Consider the following 23,480-nt stretch of genomic DNA (forward strand, 5'->3'; position numbering starts at 1 on the left):
TGACGCTGAAGCAAGGAAATTTTTTTTTTTGATATAATGAATTGCAATTGTAGCACTGATAATTAAAAAGAACATTAGTAGCAAAGAAAAAAAAAAAAAGAGCGTCCTTTTTATTTTCAGTTATATAGGGGTTTTTTTTGTTTTTTTAACATCTTCCCTTCAGTAAAACCTTATCTAAAGTGGTTTCACCATTTCTTTAATGTATAAGTGCTTCAGAAAATAGGACTGTTTCTGGGTTAAGAGTTCAGAGAAGCTCTTTTGCATAGATAAGGTTTCTTTTTTTAACTCTTCCTGTACTGGAAACAAGAAACTCATCTTTTCTACTAATGTAGTATTACGTAGCTGTACTATACATACAATTCATTATATCATAAGTTGATTTTCACTTTAGATTCTCCCCCAAAAAAACAAACAGAAAAACACCATTACAAAATTAAGCGAAATGAAACCTGCTGACAGGATAGGAAATTCTTTAAGATCCGTGTGCCCAGGTCATATCTCTTTTTGCCAAATGGAAACAGTTGGAGATAAAGCAGCTGCCAAGAACAGTCCACCTGGGTGTCAGGGAAAGGCTTTTGAACACAGCTAGGGGTCCAGATGCAATGATGGTTACATACTGTGGTTCAGCTAATCTCCTACAACACATGCCAGACTACAGAATCTATAAAAGAGTCGAGCATCTTCCTTTTTAGCATTTTTTTCACACTGGCCAATTATCTCTCTGCTGCACCGGTCCTACACCTGCTTATATACTGCTAGCACAGATGACGGAGATGTAGTTGTCTCAATATGGCTTGTATCAAAAGATTAAAGCTTATCGGCTTGTCTAACATGTCAAAAACGCAGGCACTAAATATGATCACGCCTAGAAAAATAATGAACATTAAAGGGCAGCACGGTGGCGTAGTGGTTAGCTCTCTCGCCTTGCAGTGCTGGGTCCCTGGTTCGAATCCCAGCCAGGGCACAATCTGCAAAGAGTTTGTATGTTCTCTCCGTGTCTGCGTGGGTTTCCTCCGGGCACTCCGGTTTCCTCCCACATTCCAAAAACATACGGATAAGTTAATTGGCTCCCCCCAAAAATTGGCCCTAGACTACAGTACTTACACTACATAATATAGACATATGGCAATGGTAGGGATTAGATTGTGAGCTCCTTTGAGGGACAGTTAGTGACAAGATAGATAGATAGATATACTGTACAGCGCTGCGTAATATGTCGGCGCTATATAAATACTAAATAATAATAATAATAATAATATTATATGACAATTTTTTTTTGTTTATTATAAATAAAAAAAAATACCTTCCTTCACTTAAGTACTTCCCTACTGTAAGGATAAAACCCAATGCATATGAGGTTTTCTAACCGTTGCACAGCTTTTTCATCTGTGCACGAGCTGCTTCACGCTACTGTGCAGACGAGAACCATACCAGCACAGCATGGTCACACTTGTGTACACACAGTACCACACACACAGTCACACACACAGTCACACACACAGTCACACACACAGTCACACACACAGTCACACACACAGTCACACACACAGTCACACACACAGTCACACACACAGTCACACACGAATAAAACCCTGCCTCCAAGGCTAGATTCACAATGGACATTTGTGTTTTAGGTGAGCGTGAACTAAAATGAAGACTGGACAGACTAATACAAAGCCTGCACAAAGTGAGCTAGAACAACACGATCAGTTACAGCACAGTGCTGTGAACAGCCCCATAGAATTATATGAGCAGTAAGTTGACATGCAGAATTATTCTGCAACACAAATGGACACTGAACTAGCCCTGAAAAACTGTAAAATATTGTGTTTGCAAACTACCTTGTGACACAAGCACTGCACTGGGTGTCAGACACTGCTTTAAAATAAGAAGAGCTCCAGACCCAATATTGCAGCCCGATCAGCGGGGGGTGCGGAAAGGATCAGTAAGAACTAACCAATTTGAACAGATTCATAGGTTATACGTTAGGATGTGTTCTGCTAAACTGTCCCTTTTTAGTAGTAGTGTGAAGCTGGCCTTAGGGCCCTTTCCCACTAGCTAACGTGTGCACGAACCCAATTTTGTGCATACATTAGGACAACAGGAAGTTACAGCTCAATGCTCATCAGCGGTGCTAGTTCTAATTCACCCACCAGGAAAACCGCTTGCATCATATGATTAAAAGTTCCCAGATTTTGGAACGCTTTGTGTAATGTGAATGGTAAAAATCAAGTCAATAGACATTCAAGTTACCCATCTTACCACATCCAAGGTGCTTTCCATCAAAACGGACGAAACATCTACTAGTATGAAAGGACAAATTCTAAACAGCAGTCTGATGTAAGATCTGCTTAATTCCCATTGCAAAACAAAACGACCCTTTGAACTTTCCAGCCTTCTTCCAGCCAGATAAAAGTGCTTTGCCTCCAATTTAGGCTAGGTTCACACGTACCACCAGTTGCATAACGCACACGTTCTAATGAATGCGAACTTCAATACAGCGAGTTAACATAATGCAAACCGTTACAGTACTGTGAACAGGCCCATAGACTTGTATGAGCAGTGAACAGACCTGCAGAATTAGTCTGCAATGCGACTGAGCACTGTGAACTAGCCTTTAGGGCTACAGCCCAATAGAGATTTTAGCAGAGTTTTGGGATCAAAGAGGATCCCATAAAGCACTATGCAAATGAAAGTCAGTGCATGAGAGCCCACAGGAGCTATTGCGATCAGGCAAGTTGCATATCACTGGAACTGGGAGCAATTACACTCCAATGCAAAAAAGATAGGACTCTGCAAAAACCACTTTTCAACCGCAGTAAAAAAGTGCTTTTGCAGTAATTTTACTATGCAAAACACAAACATGGACATTCACTTTGAGCAACTGTCACAGATTCTCAATAGGATTGAGGTCTGGGCTCTGTGCGGGATACTCCAGGATCTTTGTTTAAGGGCTCGTTTCCACTATTGCGTTGCGAAATCACTGCGGCAAAATTCGCATGCAGATGCGAATTTTGCATGCGCGTGCATGCGAATTTTCGTGCGAATTCGCATGAAAATTCGCATGGATGACAATGTATGCGAATTTAACCATGGCAATGCTGGTGTGCTTTTCCATTGATTTCATGGGAATTCGCATGAAAATTCGCATACCAAAACAGCATGCGAATTTCCTATTAAATACATTAGTGGCGATATCGCATGCATTCCACTCGCAGGCGAATTCTGCGGCTCTTTTGTGCGCTTTCTCACCGCTGAAAAAAAAACGCACCTCAACAACGCTACAGTGGAAACAGGCCCATCCACTTGCATTACATGTGCGAATCCGCATGCGTTAGATGCATGCGGATTCGCGCATTACATGTGCGAATCCGCATGTGTTAGATGCATGCGGATTCGCGATAGTGGAAACGAGCCCTTAGTATCCTTGAGGAACCATTAGATTAAATTCCAATGTATGGTTGGAAGACACAGCATTGATCTACGAGCAGATTTCTGCATATTCTTCCTCAAAATGTCAACAATTTTCTCATGTAGCTATGCACTTAACCTCCCTGGCGGTAAGCCCGACCTCAGGTCGGGCTATGCCGCGCAGGAGGATTTCTCAGGCCCTGCTGGGCAGATTTGCTTAATTTTTTTTTTTTTTGGTACATGCAGCTAGCACTTTGCTAGCTGCACGTACTTCAATCGTCGCCGACGGGTCCGTCGTTGCCTCCCGCTGGGTGGGCGTGCCAGCGACAGTCCGGCGTGTGTACGCTCTGTCGTCAGACTGATACGGCTGTTTCTGAGCGATCCGTCCGTCCGTCCGTCGTTGCCTAAAGTCCGGCGTGTGTACGGACCTTAAGTGACAGCAACATCAGAGTAAAGTGATTTATGGCTATTTTACTCTGGAAGAAATTTATTTGTAGGAGTTTTAAATTTTAGGATTTTCGTGACCGTTCCTCTTTAAAGTATTTTTATGCGGATTGAATGTTACAAAGCCACTGACTGCACAAGTGTCGTTTCAATGCAGATCGGTTAATTACTGTAGGTGCGTTTTGAAAGCACACAGTCACATGCGGCTAATATTTTTGACCACCCCATTTTGTTACATTTGATGTAAAAGTGTACCAGAGGAGACGTGTGACATGATGAGATAAACGTGTATGTCCAGCACAAAATAACCAGGCTTATTTACTAATATTCTGCTACCCAAAGGTTCATTTTTAGGCATGGAAGGAACAGCTTTTGTCTCGTTGGTACCTTGTCGGCAATATAGTCAACCTCACAGCCATAAACGGTTACCTAGCAGAATACAACTTCTGATAATTTTTAGGAGGAGGATAGATGCTTATTTCACCAGTTTATTTTCACCTTAGGTTCACTTGAAAGCGAGCCTAAAAATGTATTTTATATTACAAAATGTACCAAAAGCTACAAAATAGCACTTCCGAATGATTATATTGTTTCAACAACATAGCTAACTCCACAATATCAGCCCAACAGTCTTGTGAGTTGATCCACCTCTTGGATCGGACAAACTGCTTGCCATCAGTGACTTCTCTAGTCGTTTATCACGCATTCACAGGCCCAACTATCATCCAACAGACCAAGTTTGGACAATAGTTGGGTGGAAAAGTTGCACATACAAGCCTTAAGGAAATCTTCTATTCGGATTATTCCTTCACGTAATCCCCTCCTTTGAGCACTTGTCAAATCTTTTTACAAGGTTTTCAATGGCCTCAATTCACGGAGCATTATCAAACGTTTATCAAACACTTTATCAAACGTTTGATAATTTACCTCATGGGTAAAATCTCATTTTAAATTCACTAAGGTGTTATATATTTATCGAATGTTTTACCGATAAAATGTTCAACAAATATTTAACACCTTAGTGAGATTTTACCCATGATGTAAATTATCAAACGTTTGATAAAGTGTTTGATAAACGTTTGATAATGCTCCGTGAATTGAGGCCACTATCTTCGTTGTAGTAGCATCACACTCACCTATGGCAGTGTTCTCCCCAGGCTCTTTTAGCCGAGTGCTCCACCCGGCTAGTTTTGATGAGCACCCGGCTGTCATCGGCCCACTTCCTCCTATGCTATAAGCAGAGTTGCGCAGTGAAGCACCAGCACTACATTCTTTCATTTTGCCCCACCCGGCTACTATTTCATGCCACCCGGCTGGAAAAAAATTCTGGGAAAAAACACTGCTATGGAGTTGGAGAGATTGGTGATGGAGGGCGACTTTGTTAATGCTGCTGAAATAACATTTAGGTTTTCTTCACAGTGTTTGTTGCAACGGCCACTTTGTAACGTGGCTTACCGCACCACCTATGCGACGCTAGTGTTGAAGTATAATGGGTTGGGTTGTGGTATGGTAATGCACTGCATGCAGCGCGTTACCGTTAAACGTGTGAGTTAACAAGTACAGTGCAGCATACTTTTCAATTACTGTATGCAAAGCAATACAGCTGTAACACGCGGGATTTATTTTTCCTTTCATCGCATACCTGTTATACACTGAACGCAACAAACCACTGTGAACCTAGGCTTACTGGTGTTCTGCAGTAACATGATAAGTGGCGCAGTTAAAGAAGAGATTCCCTCTAGAATGTAAGCTCGCAAGCGCAGGAATGCCCTACTATTTCTTATTTTCGAACATGTACCAAATTTAGTGATATCTGCAACCACACATCAACTATTTATGTACTTGTATTACTGAATGCCCTGATTGTACAGTGTTTTGAACAGGGCTGTGGAATCTGAGCAATTTTGGGCCCCCGGAGTCGGAGTCTATTTCATAAACTGAGGAGTCGGATGATTTTTGTACAAAATCCACAGTCCTGTTAAGTATTAGAGTAAGGAGTCGGTGTCAAGGCCATTTTGGCTACCCGGAGTTGGAGTCGGAGTCCTGGTTTCATAAACTGAGGAGTCTGAGTTGGAGTCGGAAGATTTTTGTACCGACTCCACAGCCCTGGTTTTGAACCTCTCATGCATCCATGTTCCCCAATATTTGTTTCAGGGCTGTGGAGTCTGAGACAAGGAATCTGAGCAATTTTGGGTACCTGGAGTCAGTGGTTTCAATAAACTGAGAAGTCGGATGATTTTTGTACCAACTCCAAAGCATGGTAAAAATTAGACTTAAAGGGAAGGTTCAAGCAAAAAAAAAAAAAAAATGAGATTCACTTACCTGGGGCTTCTACCAGCCCCATGTAGCCATCCTGTGCCCTTGTAGTCACTCACTGCTGCTCCAGTCCCCCGCTGGCAGCTTTCTGACCTCGGAGGTCAGGGCCACATTGCATACATTTTTACGCATTCCAGCTAATGCAGGAACAAAAATTTACGCGTTTCACCACTAACGCGTAAAAATGTATGTGTTAATGTTCCTGCACTAGCGGGAATGTGTAAAAATGTACGCAATTTGGCCCTGACCTCCGAGGTCAGAAAGCTGCCAGCGGGGGACTGGAGCAGCAGTGAGTGACTACGAGGGCACAGGATGGCTGCATGGGGCTGGTAGAAGCCCCAGGTAAGTGAATCTCATTTTTTTTTTTTTGCTTGGACCTTCCCTTTAAGAGTTGGAGTTATTTTGGGTACCTGGAGTCAGAAGCTTCATAAACTGAGGAGTTGAAGTGATGTAGTAAGAGCCAGATGAATTTTGTACCGACTCCACAGCCCTGATTTGCTTTGTACTGTGTACAGCGCTACAGAAGATGATGTTGGTGTTTTATAAATAATAATAAAAAATTACCCTATCAAATGCAAGTTACATTATACAAAAATAATGCCTGGCAGATAAAAGCAATTGGGTGTTACTTTCTGGATGACTTGTACATACACTAGAATATTAAAATTCAATCTATATAGTGTTGACTAAGCAAAATTTGAAGTTAAGAAAAGTAAAATAGTGTTCACTTCCAGCATCCAAAGAAGTGGGGGAATGGCACAGATGTGAGGTCACATGGCGAGCATAAGGCTACATACACACTTAAGATAAAAGTCTTTGGAAAAGGCAAGTTCATCGACCAATTTTACCCCATTCCATGTAGTATGAGAGCCATACTCTACACACAGTCTATTCTATGGAGCTAAACTCATCAGATAAAAATCTTTTTAAGATGCTGGACACAAAGATGCCCGTACACATTCAACAGATCAGTATCTGCAAAAGATCCGTTCCTGCAAAAGGCATTCATAATCTATGATATCTGCAGATCCTCATACACACCTTGATTTTTATCTGATGGGGAGTTCAGCTCCATAGAATAGACTGTGTAGAGTGCTCTCATGTTACATGGAAGGGGGTAAAATTGGTCTGTGATCTTACCTTTTCCAAAGACTTTTATCTCAAGTGTGTATGTAGCCTAAAGGTGCATACACACATCAGACTAGTCTTTGGAAACAAAGATCACAGACCAATCATACCACCCTTCATGTAGTATGAGAGCCATACTCTACACAGTCTTTTCTACGGAGCTGAACTCCCCATCAGATACAAATCTTTACAAGATGCTGCACACACAGATGCTGTACAGACACAAAAGATCAGTATCTGCAAAAGATCTGTTCCTGCCAAAGGTCCGTTCCTGCAAATTGCAATGATAGTCTATGATATCTGCAGATCCTCATACACACCTTGTTTAACTGACAATCATCTGCAGATCTGAAAATCCATCCTGGTGGATCTGATCTGCAGATGAATGTCAGTTAAACAAGGTGTGTATGAGATCTGCAGATATCATAGACTATGAATGCAATTTGCAGGAATGGATCTTTGGCAGGAACAGATCTATTGCAGATACTGATCTTTTGTGTCTGTACAGCATCTGTGTGTGCAGCATCTTGCAAAGTTTTTTTTCTGATGGGGAGTTCAGCTCCATAGAATAGACTGTGTAGAAATGCTCTCATACTACATGAAGGATGGTGAGATTGGTATGTGATCTTTAATTTTCCAAAGACTATTGTATACAATGAACAGAGGCGCCAAGAGTATAAGATTAGATTAAATGAGCTTAAAAACCAACTTAAATGGCAAAATTGAAGGAGGAAGTGGTGGTCTTACCTCCCTCAAGCAGACACGACAACGACTGCGATTCAGACAGTCAAACACATTAGGAACTCCAAAAAGAAATGCAACGCGTTTCGCAGGTTCAACCCCGCTTCATCAGGCAATATAGGGAGGAGTATCAAACAATCTGTACAAGGATTCAAATTAAGCGCCTCTTAATTAAGCGGGGTTGAACCTGCGAAGCGCGTTGCATTTCTTTCTGGAGTTCCTAATAAATGTGTTTGACTGCCTGAATCGCAGTTGTTGTGTCTGCTTGAGGGAGGTAAGACCACCACTTCCTCCTTCAATTTTGCCATTTAAGTTGGTTTTTAAGCTCATTTAATCTAATCTTATACTTTTGACACCTCTGTTCATTGTATACAATTTTGAGTCCACCCTTGGTGGAGGGTTGCTACCCTTTCTTCCTGTCTACAGAGAACGACTTCTTAATCCTGAGTGGGGTCAGGACAATCTCCCCACCTGCCTTTACAGTGGTTGCCTGCTGGTGACCCTGACTTGTGAGTATCTAGCAATACAAACATTGCCACCTTGTCCAGTACGAATTACACTATTGGGGCTCTTGGTGTTCCCTGTTTTTATTTTTTTTCCAAAGACTATAGTCTATCAGTCATAGCATGGCCAAGTTAATTCACCTGGCCGATCGCTGGCCAGGTAGTGGTTGAGGCTGCTGTACACGCCTGATTACCATGCTGTCTGTGTGTATCCTGAAACACACATTTTGTAATTTCTCCACCCAAAATCATCCAGCGCAATTTCTCCCACTCAGAAGTGCTCAGCATAATTTTCTCCTATCCAGAAGCACGCAGCAATCATGAAGCAGAGGAGCAGACTCATAATCTGCACTAACAATTAGGGAAAACAGAAGTTTGCTTTCTTAAATCAGAAAGTATTTGCAATAACTCAGGTTGAAGTGAGCTCCGAGATGTCTTCCACAATGCATTACGGCTATCAATTAGGGGAAAGCTGTGTACCCACGTTGTAACTTGATTGTTTTTGAGCAACGAGCTATGGTTTACTCAACGTTGCAACGTGGGTACAGGTGCACAATAATATCACTTAGCGGCGCACGGCGATAAGACCGTCACATGAGATCTTCAAGATCCCCAATGACACTTCTGTAAGATACCACGATCGCTTGACTTCCCGTTTGCACCTGTCCTGTAACGCTGCGTGACCCGCTGGCAGGAAGATGCATCGCTCCTCGCTGCTGGATCCACCTTCCTGGGGTTGTTGCAGTGAGTATGAGGCTGAAGACCTAGGGCACCATCAGTCAGCTCAAGAGTGTTGTGCAATTGCCCAATTTGCCCCCACGGAAGTGCCAGCCCTGTATTTCCATATCCCACCGAACCCATCTTATTTTTCATGCCACCCATGTGAAAGAAAAAAATTCTGCAGAGAACACTGGAGTTACCCTCAGTTGTTATGTATAACAAGAACAAAGAACTTTTGGTGACTGAAATTTTAATCAATACACAAAGACATGCATTAGAAATTGTAACTCAGCATAAGCAGTGTCAGGAACCCAGTCTAGGGAACATTGGCACAGAGGTCTGGCGGACCTATACTAAAAACTGATCATGCTTGAACAATAACTAAGTTATTAATATGAAATCGTGAATTTTTCCCCAAGTGTAAACATTCGTTTAACTAATTGCAGGCTGAAGCCTTTCCCCCCAGGGCTTTCTGTCGAGGCAAGATCGTGTTACATGCTGGGGCATCATGCAGGCTCCAAGAATCTCAAATGTAAACAATATTGCACAAAACCATTTTAATTTTTAATGCATTGTGCTTTTGTTTTTTATTTATTTTTTTAAGATAGTGATAGGCTGATTTTCATGCAGCAACCCACTTATCAAAAATGTTAAACAATGGAGAAGTAGCTAGACAATATTGTTTTATCTTCTATTTACATTTCTGTGGGTGCAATATGATCAGCTTTAAGCTGGCCATACACTGGCCCGATTTGCGGCCGTTTCGACAGCAGATTCGATCACTGGGATCGAATCTGCTGCCAATCGTTCGCGCTAAACGCACCCGCCGATCCGATTTCCTCCCGAAATCGGATCGGTCCGTCGATCGCGCAGTGCGGAAAAATACCGTCGATCGCCCGCGGGTAGGGAGCGCGTCGCTAGTGGCGGCCGATCCGGTATACATTACCTGACGCTGGCTCCCGGGCATCTTCTCCGCGCTGCACCGCTCTGTTGCTGCTTCCATCCCAGCGTACATTAACTTCCTGTGTCACTGCAGTGACCAGGAAGTTCAAATAGAGGGCGCTCTATTTGAACTTCCTGGTCACGGAGTGACACAGTGTACATTGGGACGCGGTGCGGGGTGCAGCGCGGAGTAGAGGACCCTGAGCCAGCTTTAGGTAATGTATAAGAAAGGGGGGGGGGGGGGAAGAACAGGCGGCAGGAGCAGCTCCACAGATTGTGATCGGTTTCAAGCTGAAACCGATTCACAATCTGTTTGCAGTAAAGGCAGCCATACGATCCCTCTCTGATCAGATTCGATAAGATAGGGATCTGTCAGTTGGTCAATCTAATTGCAAATCGACCAGTGTATGGCTACCTTAAAGTGACTAACAAAAATTACAACGTTTTTTCTACCATCCTACAAGTTCCTAAACCTATTCTAATCTGTTCTGGCTCACTGCAGCACTTTGTACTATCACGGTCTCTGTAATAAATCAATGTATCTTTCCCCTGTCAGACTTGCCGGCCTGTGTCTGGAAGGCTGCCAACTCTTCCTGCTGGTCTGTTCCTCTATGCACACTCCAGTGTGTGTTTTATTTACATAAGCCAGCAGCTTCTCTGCTATCTTATCAGTGATAGAAGAGAGCTGGATAAAAATCCTCCTCTGTTAGGCTGTGAAAGTAGCTGGCTGACACATACTGAGGAATTACAAACACAGGCACAGGCACAGGCAGAGCTGTCTGCAGGAAGCCTGTAATGTTCAGTGCATGAGAGAAGCAGGGGACAGAAGGTAAACACATAAATGATCTTTTGAGATTCAAAAGGAAAGCTGTATACAGCCTGCTTGTGTATGGATGTATTTTCTATGTGTGGACATATTGTACATCAATCTACTTCCTGTTTTGGTGGCCATTTTGTTTGTTTATAAACAAACTTTTTAAAACTGTTTGACTACTTTTAATGCGCGGGGAGCGGCGAAATTGTGACAGAGGGTAATAGGAGATGTCCCCTAACACACTGGTATGTTTACTTTTGTGCGATTTTAACAATACAGATTCTCTTTAAGTTTAGGTTCTCTAATCTGTACTCTGCCCCATTGACTGTACGATGCTTGCCTACACCTGAGCCATGTGTGTCTATACAGTGCTCATTCCTTGTACGAACACCATAACTATCACGAAAAGATCATTAAGGGTGACAAATCCAGCATATGTATGAATCTTAAATATATTAAAAAAAAATTGTTAATATGAGATCCTTATTTCTGTAGTGGGAAGCCTCTGGAAAGTCAAGAGGCTTACTAGAGCCACTTATAGCCAGCCCATTGTTACAGTGCTGAGGTACCCTTTAAACATACTCAAAAAGAGCGTATTGCTTTGCTTCTTGTAGGCACTATACCATCATGTACAAGCACATCCCAACTAGCCTAGCAAAGTCTGTGCATGCAGAGTGTAACTACGCAGCTCGTACAAGGCTTTTTTTCCATTCATGCATGAGCGCTTCATTCTACTGGCCATGCACAGACATTACCCACACGTTCCCAGTCTGGATGCATGCACAAACAAGTGCACTGCCAGAAGAGAGTCCAGTGCAGCAACAGTGGGCTTGAAGAGGTTCTGGGAAGCCTCAGGCCCATCCAGTCTTCCCTCTAGTGAGGCTAGTATCCAAGCCCCCCCCCCCCCCCCTCACAATAGGTTTGCCTTAAACAAGCGACACCCATGCTAACCTAGAAATAAAAAAAACACATAAGTAGATAAATACTACTTCTACTTACATAACAGATGTATTGTGCTATCCACGTAATGATTCCTGTGAATTGTATAAAGGAAAAACAGAAAATCCTATTCTAGGCAGTGGCCATGTTGCCAAGCTAATGATGACATATTCTCCCTGACTCTTGTTTTCCCCCCCCTCACTTCTCTTGCTCATTGTGTATTTATTAGCTGCCCTCCTCCAAAAGTCTCCAGACACTCCCACTGAGGTGTATACTAACAACTGCACTGGTTTTTTGTTTTGTTTTTGGATTTTTTATTTACACATCCAAACACAATCACCTCAGCCTTGCATGTAAACAAGTAATCAGAGGGTGTTTCTGATAAGCAGCTAGGCAGGGAAATAAATGGAAGGAGGAGGAATATATTATAGATAAATAGAACTCCCAGCATTCAACTCCTTGACACTAGGGCCAGCGCTCCTAAAGTATGTGAGAACTACAAACCATAACAGCAGAAAAAGTTTTGCAAGTTTTGAATGCAGGATTAGCATCTTTACCATTTAATACACTCAGACCAGTTGCTGTTGAAATTAGATTGTTATGGTGACAATACCGCTTTAAACCATTAGCAGGAAAGGGAAAGAGGCTACAAACTTCATTTAGCTGGACAAGACTTTAGGCCTCTTTTCACAGGAGTTTGAACTGCATTAGGTTGTCAGGCAGTTTAGCTTCCTGGTCATAAATTCCTTTTGGCTGCAGTTACATTTGGTAACACTGTGCACGTCACATTTAACACCCAGCAGCCAAAATACATCTTGTGTCTGAGGATAGCAACCGCAGTGCTCAATGCAACAGCATGGGTGGGTTGCCTGTGCCAAGCACTAGCAAGTGCCAGGTCGGTCAATGGAAACACCTGATAGGTGGTGAATCCCAACACCTTCAACTGCAGTGTTCTCCCCAGAATTTTTTTCCAGCCGGGTGGCATGAAATAGTAGCCGGGTGGCATGAAAAAGCAGCCGGGTGGGGTGAGATGAAAATGCAGGGCAACTCTGCTTACAGCATAGGAGGAGGTGAAGAGGTGAGCCGATGACAGCCGGGTGGTCACCAAATCTAGCCGGGTGGAGCACCCGGCTAAAAGAGCCTGGGGAGAACACTGAACTGCTCATGGAAAATGATTCCAATTACAGTAGCCCTGGGTAAAGTCCTTGTTCACCCACTATTCTGGTTATAGTAGATAGAAAATTTAAAAAAAAAAGGAAAGAAAATCAAGGCACGCCTAGATAGAACTTGTGTGGGTCCTACTGATGATTTAATTATGGGCAATAGAAATCAATAGTAGATTTGGTCTACTTTGAATTTCAGACATCTGCCATATACGAAGTAGTAGTAGTAAAACTTTAGTAAACTATAGAGTAGAAAACCTCACGCTGCCAGACAAGTGTGCAGTCAGTGCAACATAGGACTCAGGAGCAATGACTGAGGTCCAGTTACGAGCACTGCCTCCCTGACTTCTGGCAGTCCATGTCACCTACACTGGGCACAAGTGGCCTTCTGGCTGTATAGTGAGCTGACAGACAGGCCTGCACCATATGTAGGATAGGAGGCTGTCAGAAGCAGTGACAGGGCAGCACAGCGCTATACCTGAAGCCCTCTACCAAGGACAGCTGACAAGTGACGCTCTGTGACTGCCACACTGGTGTAGGTAAGAAGGAAGAGTCAGGCGGCACAAGCTGCGCTCACATCAGCTGGGAAAGGCCGAGGCTTCACTTGTGGCCTACGCTCCCTGGTGTGCGCTGAGTGCTGTGTCCGGGGAGCCCCATCACTCACCTCCCGTAGATACCATCAGTGATTCGGTTCCGTTTTAACGGGCGCCGGAGTTTACTGCAGTCCGCATTCCGCCGCTTCATTCTCCCGGTGTCCGCCTCCTCCTGCCGCCGCCCGAGGCCTTCCTCGTCCACCGAGGTATCGCTTATACCTGCTCCGGGAACGACCAGGGGCTGTCCGCCCGTAAGGTGACCGATACACACATGAAACGAAGGGGAAAACAGCGACTTTCAATGATTTGAAACAAAGAAATAAAGATGGAGGCCCCTCCTCCTCCTCCCCTCAGCAACGGTGCAGCCAGGGGCGGACGGAACGCACACCCGCCCACAATGAGACTGACAGCTCAAGAAACCAACCAGCACCCTGACCACGTTGTTTGACATAGCAGCCAACCAGAGAGCTCCAAGGGCAAGCTGCCAATAATGACGCAGGGAGTTCTCTCGGAGCTTTGCTGGCCTTAGAAAGAAAAGCCGAAAGAATGGGCGGGGGATGAACTGAGTGACAAGACAGTAGCGAATGAAAAGCGCGTTTAGGTGCAGGGGGCGGAGTGCAGCAGACGGCAAGTGTGGTGCGCGGGAAGCCAGGTAGTGAGAGGCGAGGGGTGGGATGTGTCAAACTAAGCAGCCAACTAGAATCAGTTCCTGGGACAGAGTGACAGAGCACTAACCAGTGAAAGGGGAGAAGAGGAGGGTCTGCCGCTGACCCTGGAGGCAGAGCACTGGGCGGGTTTGTTTTGGGTTCCACGTCCGCAGGATGAAGGGACGGACTGAAAATCCCGCCCACTGCGAGAGTGGGTATGTACTAGGGGGTGTGTCTGCCTCAGGTTGTCACTAGAGATGGGAAGTTCGGATCTTTTCAATGATCCGGATGATTCGAATCGGATCATTGAAGAGATCCGGATCTTTGATCCGAATCTCGGATCATTTTACTACCGGAAGCATTCGGGGGTGAAATGAATAGCAGGACAGGAGAAGGGGAGGGAGTGGACACACAGAGTAGGGGAGAAGATGGACAGAGGGCAGGGAGTGGACAGAGAAGGGAGGAGGGACGAGCAGAGAGCAGAAATGTTTGCACGTAATACCCACATGCTGAAGTCATAGCTTTACATATATTTCACCTATATGTTCATCTGTACACTTTGAAAGAAAAGGTCGCACAGTGAAAGAAAGCATTCCCAGAAGATAAGTGCAGCTGTTTAGTGCCGAGTGCAGGAGGATTATATTGCCTTTCATTGCCTTTCAATCACACTGTCTGCAAAGTTACTGAGCTGTGCTGAGCCAAAAGCTTCCAATGTGTTCACTGTGCAGCGCTAAGGAACAGCCAGCCTATAATGGGCAGCATGTTATAGCCAGTATGTGTGCTCTACACATATCTGGCAGTGGCAGCCATGTCCCCTCTCTCTCATCTACCTGTCTCCCTGCAAGGCTGGCTCCCTTCCAACAGAGCGATCCATCTCTGCTCTGCTTCCAAGACCCCGCTGCCCGCTGAGAGGGGGCGTGTCGATCCTGGCCCCGCCCCCTTTGCGATCCGAATCACTCATTTTGATGATTCGGATGATCGACTCATAAAATAGATTCGGATCAAAGATCCGAATCGTTCATGATCCGGACAACAGTAGTTGTCACCGGAGAGAATGCGCCATGTGGAGGTTGCTTGTCAGCTGCGGAGTGAAATATTCACATTAGGCTCTATTCACAAAACTCTCATAAATTACTTATTAAAAGTAAAATAAAAAAATAACATTTTAGCACATTTACAAGCAAAATAATCACTGAAAAGTTGTTCCCGATTAACTTAATTTCAATATTACTTTTCTTACCTTAATCAGTGGCGCACGGAAGGGGTTGTTCTGGGTGTCTAGAACACCCCCCTGCACCGAGACCGGAAGTGGGGCTGCCGCATGGCCCGGCCGGCTGGGGAGAGAAGACAGAATAAAATGGAGGCGCCAGCCGCGCCAATAAGGGATGCGGGAGCCGGCTTTATTCCTAGCTCCCTCCCTCCCTCTGAATGCCCCCACCTGCGGTGAATGTGTGCCCGGCTCCCCCATGAGTGTGTGCGCAGCGGAGCGGTAGGTCCTCTTACCGCAGATCAGGCGCACCAGCAACTGGAGTCTCATGCTTCCTGTTTACCATGACGTCACAGGAAGCAGAGAGACTTGCTGGTGCGCCTGATCTGCGGTAAGAGGACCTACCGCTCCGCTGCGCACACACTCATGGGGGAGCCGGGCACACATTCACCGCAGGTGGGGGCATTCAGAGGGAGGGAGGGAGCGAGGAATAAAGCCGGCTCCCGCATCCCTTATTGGCGCGGCTGGCGCCTCCATCATTTTATTCTGTCTTTTCTCCCCCGGGCAATCTTCTCCCCACACAGGGGCACCTTCCTTCACCTATCTAACTTATACTGGGGGACATATACCTATCTAATCTATCCTGGGGGGCATATACCTATCTAACCTATACTGGGGGGCATATACCTATCTAACCTATACTGGGGGGCATATACCTATCTAATCTATCCTGGGGGGCATATACCTATCTAACCTATACTGGGGGGCATATATCTATCTAACCTATACTGGGGGGCATATACCTATCTAACCTATACTGGGGGGCATATACCTATCTAACCTATAGGGGGCATATACCTATCTAACCTATACTGGGGGGCATATACCTATCTAACCTATACTGGGGGGCATATACCTATCTAATCTATCCTGGGGGGCATATACCTAACTAACCTATACTGGGGGGCATATACCTATCTAACCTATACTGGGGGGCAAATACCTATCTAATCTATCCTGGGGGGCATATACCTATCTAACCTATACTGGGGGGCATATACCTATCTAATCTATCCTGGGGGGCATATACCTATCTAACCTATACTGGGGGGCATATACCTATCTAACCTATACTGGGGGGCATATACATATCTAATCTATCCTGGGGGGCATATACCTATCTAACCTATACTGGGGGGCATATACCTATCTAACCTATACTGGGGGGCATATACGTATCTAACCTATACTGGGGGGCATATACCTATCTAATCTATCCTGGGGGCATATACCTATCTAACCTATACTGGGGGGCATATACCTATCTAACCTATACTGGGGGGCATATACCTATCTAACCTATACTGGGGGACATATACCTATCTAATCTATCCTGGGGGCATATACCTATCTAACCTATACTGGGGGGCATATACCTATCTAACCTATACTGGGGGGCATATACCTATCTAACCTATACTGGGGGGCATATACCTATCTAATCTATCCTGGGGGGCATATACCTATCTAACCTATACTGGGGGGCATATACCTATCTAACCTATACTGGGGGGCATATACCTATCTAACCTATACTGGGGGGCATATACCTATCTAACCTATACTGGGGGGCATATACCTATCTAACCTATACTGGTGGACATATACCTATCTAATCTATCCTGGGGGGCATATACCTATCTAACCTATACTGGGGGGCATATACCTATCTAATCTATCCTGGGGGGCATATACCTATCTAACCTATACTGGGGGGCATATACCTATCTAACCTATACTGGGGGGCATATACCTATCTAACCTATACTGGGGGCAACTATATGGGCTACCTATACTGGGGGGGGACCTATAGCTGGCTACCTATACTGCTACCTATACTGCGGGCACCTATACCTGTCTCCACGTTGGGGGCGCATTTTACGCCCTCACCCTGGGTGCAATTTAGCCTAGAAACTGCTAGTATTTGGCTCCACCCACACCATATTTTGGCCACGCCCACACGCCACTTTCAGGAACCCCCCCCCTTGGAAATCCTGGATTTGCCCCTGTTAATAATATTATATTTTTGCTTTTTGGGGGCTTAAAAAAGTAACACATATAGGGTGAAAGCAGGTGAAAACGCTTTGTGAATCATCACTTCTGGCACCGGGTTAGGAAGCGACTTTCACTTCTTCAGCTCCAAGTTCAGGGAAAACTACTTTTATGAACATTTTAAAGTGAGCAATGACAAGTGATATTTTATTTAGGTTATCTTCCCAAAATTGCAGTGTTAAAAAAAAAAGTTTATTGAGACCCATGTACACTCTGCATATATAGGTGGCTTACCTTTGTTTTTCAAGTCCAGGGTTGTCCAGAAAGGGCTGGTTCCAAAGCTGAGACAAGGTCCAACAGCACCCAAGGCTGAGACACCAAAGTGCACCCCATCCCTCCCATTCCAGTCATCACACACTGATTGCTATTAGAGTAAGAGGTACCCCAGGGCCCCCAATACTTTAATCTCTAGTTATGTGGCTTGCAGTCGCTGCCATGCAACCCCTTTTTCTTATTTCCCTCTGCTTCAAACACAATAGGGGAATGTTAGCTGAGTGAGTTTTCCGCCCCCCTCCTACACTGCGCCCTGGGGCTTGAGGCTCTCTCGCCTCAGCCGGCCCTGGCTGGTTCCCATGGGCAGTGAATGCAATGTATTCTGGACGCCAAGAGCATTTTTTAAAAAGGACCTACCACCGTTCCATTCAAATCAATAGAAGTGGTTTTTAACCGGTTCAGCACCGTAGTGCCGAAAATCTCATGCATCCGAGCAACGTTCACCTCCCATTTATTCGCCTATAACTTTATTGCTACTTCTCACAATGAATTGATCTATATCTTGTTTTTTCCGCCACTAATTAGGCTTTCTTTGGGTGCTACATTTTGCTAAGAATTATTTTTTTCTAAATCCATTTTAACAGGAAGATTAAAGAGAGTCTGAAGCGAGAATAAATCTCGCTTCAGACCTCATAGTTAGCAGGGGCATGTGTGCCCCTGCTTAAACGCCGCTATCCCGCGGCTTAACGGGGGTCCCTTCACCCCCAAATCCCCTCGGTACAGCGGGGGAGCGCTTCCTGGTTGGGGCAGGGCTAACCGCCGCAGCCCTGCCCCACGCGTGTCTGTCAGACGCGTATCTCCGCCTCTCCCCCGCCCCTCTCAGTCTTCCTTTACTGACAGGGGCGAGGGATAGCCGGCGATGCGCGTCTGATAGACGCGACTGGAGGCAGGGCTGCAGCCGTTAGCCCTGCCTCCAGGAAGAGAAAATTTTACGACCAACTTGCGACCAAGTCTTGCGGGGGTGGGTTTGGGGGTGAAGGGACCCCCGTTTAGCCGCGGGATAGCGGCGTTTTAGCAGGGGCACACATGCCCCTGCTAACTATGAGCTCTGAAGCGAGATTTATTCTTGCTTCAGAGTCTCTTTAAGAAAGAAATGAAAAAAATTCACTATTTCTCAGTTTTTGGCCATTATAGTTTGAAATTAATATAAGCTACTGTAATTAAAACTCATGTATTTTATTTGCCCATCTGTCCCGGTTATTACACCGTTTAAACAATGTCCCTATCACAATTTATGGTGCCGATATTTCATTTAGAAATAAAGGTGCATTTTTTCAATTTGCGTCCATCACTATTTATAAGCTTATAATTTTAAATAATATAATAACATACTCTCTTGACATGCATATTTAACCAGTTCACCCCCAAGGGTTTTTATCCTAACGGACCAGAGCAATTTTCAGTTGTCAGTGCTCCTCCCTTTTATTCCTTAATAACTTTATTACTACTTATAACAAGAAAATGATCTATACCTCGTTTTTTTCGCCACCAATTAGGCTTTCTGTGGATAGTACATTTTGCTAAGAATTTTTTTATTCTAAATGCGTTTTAATGAGAAAAACAGAAAAAAAAAAGAAGAAAAATCATTATTTCTCAGTTTTCAACCATTATAGTTTTAAAATTAAACATTCTCCTGTGGATAAAACAAACACGTTTTATTTGCCCAGTCGTCCCGATTATTAAACAGTTTAAATTATGTCCCTATCACAATGTATGTGTAAGGCTTGGTGGTGTATTCTCCACAGTCAGCATGCAACGCATGAGCTGGCGTGGAGGAGGTACACACACTAGCACCAGGAAACAGGCTATCCCTAGTATAGTGGAGGGGAGGACTGACTCCAATAGGAGATTGTGGCGCACAGAGCCGGTGCAGATCTGACAGCCACAAACAATGCTTACGTTATAACGTCTCAGCGCAAAGTAGCGCTGAGCGCACAAACCAGAACTGAGGAGATCAGGACAGGCAGACAGAATGAACGCTTGCTAGCTAGCGGCTACTTAGCGACAGCAAGCGTCCAAAACCAGACAGACTGGAATGAGGCAGCCAATGCGATGCGGCGATGGCGTGCCTCACAAAGACAGGACAGGATAGTCAGAAAATAGCAGGATTAAGATAGATGAACGTAACACAGATAAATATACAATAAGTATGATTTCCTAGCGTATTACAATTACAGCTATCAATGAAACTATTTGTAACGTCTGACTAACATATGTATATATCGGCAATGAACCGATATATGACATAAGCAGGAACGCTGACTAGGAATGGAGTAACACAGGGAACAGGACTCAGAAGGATTCGCTATCTCTTCGCAGAGATGAACGCAATCCACAAACGGTAACAGAACAGGATTCAGAAGGATTCGTTATCTCTTCGCAGAGATGAACGCAATCCACAAACGGTAACAGAACAGGATTCAGAAGGATTCGTTATCTCTTCGCAGAGATGAACGCAATCCACAAACAGAACCAGGAGCAGGGTAACTACCTCAGCACGGGTGGTCACGGTACGCGCAACCTACCAAAACGTGCTGGAAACTGACTAACTGCACACAGGATATAAACAGTTCGTGTACGTATACATCAGCGACACTGATGTATTAACGTAACACAAATACAAGGAAAATAATAAACGTGCTGGTATGCATATATATTGGCAATGAACCAATATATGATGCAAAGACCAGCAAAGTATCTCTATAACAAGAAACACGATCGGGGGCTAAAGCGACAGCAAGGCAGGCTTAAGCTGAAGCTATGAAAACCCAAGGAAACCCTGCAGGAAGCAGATCTTTATACTGAGGTCATCCAATGGGAGCAGACATGCAGATTCCCACACAGGTGAATGATAATCAGTCACAAGCTGACAGCAGGGAAAGACAGACAAAGCTATGCAACTTGCATGGAAATAGATCAACAACAACAACAACAACAAATAACATTTGTAAAGCGCTTTTCTCCTGTGGGACTCAAAGCGCATAAGCATGGCTCCGACCATCGTGGTACAGGGGAAGAATTTTATAAATCTGGAAATGCCAGGCTAAACAGGTGGCTTTTCAGTCTGGATTTGAATAGCTCCAGGGATGGTGCTGTCTTTACTGGGTGTGGTAGGGAGTTCCAAAGAGTAGGGGCAGCATGACAGAAGGCTCTGTCTCCAGATTTTTTGAGGTGCACTCTGGGAGTGACCAAGTTTATAGAACTTGCTGATCTGAGGTTGTGAGAGGTGTGGTGCAGCTTCAGCAAGTCCTTCATGTATCCAGGGCCCAGATTGTGCAGGGATTTGAATGTCAGCAGTCCAATCTTGAAGAGTATTCTCCATTCTACTGGTAGCCAGTGCAGTGAGCGAAGGATCGGTGTAATGTGACAGTGGCGAGGCTGGTTTGTTAGCAATCTGGCAGCAGCATTCTGCACTAATTGCAGGCGACGCAAGTCTTTTTTGGGGAGGCCAGCATAAAGGGCATTGCAGTAGTCCAGCCGTGATGTGATGAAGGCGTGGACTAGGGTTTGAAGATCCTCTGGGGGAATCAGATGTTTAATCTTTGCAATGTTCTTCAGATGAAAGAAGGAAGATTTAACTACAGATGAAATTTGGTTTCTGAAACTGCCTGAGCTGCAGCACTACTTCCAGCAATAGCTGCTGCAGCAGCGATCATTACAGTACCCCCGCCTTTAAAAGTGGATTCCAGACGCTTTTCAAAACTGAAATTTCCAACAAAACAGTCTGACTGATAATTCATGATGACCGGGACAGCCCGGCAAGACCGAATTCCAGAATCAGTCCCCACAAGACTGGACCCATCAGAACCAGAACCTACAGAACCATGCCCATCAGTACTACAAGCCCCAATGTGACACCCATCAGAACCATGATTTCCAGAAGAAAGCCCTCCGAAATTCCCTGAGCGATACCCACCGCCTTCCAGGAACCGTTCAGAAACGCCAAAGCCTTTGCAATGCCCACCGGTACTGTCTTTACCAACACAAAACCCACTGTTGAACCAGTCCAAGGCACCAGGACAAGTTTTCTCAGAGACCTCCCAGAACACCTTGAAGCTCCAAAGAGATCCCCATAGGTCAGAATGCCCCTTAGGCTCACATGGAGAACTATCAAGAACCCCTATGGAACCTAGGGCAATTCCCGAGTCAGGGCCACAAGGACAAACATCAATATCAGGGCTTTCAGGGACCAGAACCATCTCTGGGCATGCAGGCAGACTGGCAACATCAGAACGTGTTCCCACTAAGGAAGCATCAGAGCACGCTAACACCTTAGACACACTTGGGCATTTTGGCACACAAAGAACATCTGGGCACATCGGCACAAGAGAAACCTCTGGGCATGTCAAGGAACTGTGAGCCTCAGGGTCAGCCAAGACAGGACCAAAACCAGGACTGGCCAAAAAAAAATCATCATGACTAAACTTCGCAACTACTGGACTTTTACACGAGAATGCTGGATCAGACTTAGATGTCGCTGATTCCAGCAAAGCCAGTAACAAATCAGATTCAGGGGCACTAACAAGACAGGACAAATCTTCTGATGTATGCACTGAACCAGATAGGGACTCCACAACTACCTCTGGACTGAACAGAGACTCATTTAATACACTGGATTGGAGCTCATGAGGCGCTGCAGAACAAGTCAGTATTGCAGCAGCCCCCACTGGACTAGGCAAAACTGAGGAATTCCCTGGACAGGAAGGGGACTCTGGAACCTCTGCCACAGCGGCCAGAGAACCAGAATCTTTCAGGATACAGGGCTGGGTTTCAGGAACACTCATCAGACCGGACTGAAATTCTGAGATTTCTATTATTTTGACCAGAGAATCAGAATTATCCATGTTACAGGGCAAGACTTCTGAAACATTCAGAGGACAGGGCTGGAGTTCCTCGGCTGTTACAACACTGGAGAGGGACTCAACAACATTGGTTAAATCAGACTGTGTACAGGGCAAGGTATCTGACACACTTGCTGACGAGGACAATATTTCAATGGCTTCTGCTTTGCTGGGCAGAAATTCATCAAGTTTTATTAGAGCAGACTGTAATTCCAAAACAGCTGCTAGACAAGTGAATATTACTGCAACACCAACTGAGGTAAGCAGTGCTTCAGCCTCCTCTGCTAGAGGGTTTAAAGTATCCAAAGTACTGGGTGAAGCATAAGACTCTGCGACCACAGCTTCACTGGACAGGATCACTGAACAGTCCATATTGCAGGGCAAAACCATGGAAGCACCTGCTGGACAGCATAATGATTCTGTGACCTGAGTTTCATTGGAGAGATCTACTGCACAATTCATGGTACAGGGCAAATTTATTGGAAAATTTTCTGAACAAGGTAATAATTCTGCGATTTCAGGTTCACATAGCAGATGCTCTGAGCTATTCACGAAACTAGAGCGAGGTGTAGAAACAGGAAGATCAAGACACAATGGGTATCATTCATAAAGCATTTCCGCATGCGGAAATGCTTAACACCGGTGACTTTCCCGACCACTCAGCATAAGCCCCATTCATAAAGGCT

The 23,480-nt window shown here is 44.8% G+C and overlaps 2 protein-coding genes across 3 annotated transcripts in view; one reads left to right on the top strand and one right to left on the bottom strand.

Annotated features, from left to right (window-relative positions):
* Positions 1-14,120, bottom strand: part of MACO1 (macoilin 1) — a 65,482-nt gene extending 51,362 nt beyond the window's left edge. Inside the window, exon 1 of the mRNA XM_068266110.1 lies at positions 13,786-14,120. Within this exon, the coding sequence (XP_068122211.1) occupies positions 13,786-13,865 (80 nt within the window). The 5' untranslated portion in view covers positions 13,866-14,120. The remainder of the gene's footprint in view (positions 1-13,785) is intronic.
* A 343-nt stretch (positions 14,121-14,463) lies between these two features.
* LOC137544351 (RH-like protein) overlaps positions 14,464-23,480 on the top strand; it is a 107,756-nt gene continuing 98,739 nt past the window's right edge. For both annotated transcript variants that reach the window (XM_068265417.1, XM_068265420.1), the window contains exon 1: positions 14,464-14,576. The gene's annotated coding sequence lies outside the window, so the exon portion shown is untranslated. The remainder of the gene's footprint in view (positions 14,577-23,480) is intronic.

Source organism: Hyperolius riggenbachi, chromosome 2 (genome assembly GCF_040937935.1).
Source record: "Hyperolius riggenbachi isolate aHypRig1 chromosome 2, aHypRig1.pri, whole genome shotgun sequence".
NCBI lineage: Eukaryota > Metazoa > Chordata > Amphibia > Anura > Hyperoliidae > Hyperolius > Hyperolius riggenbachi.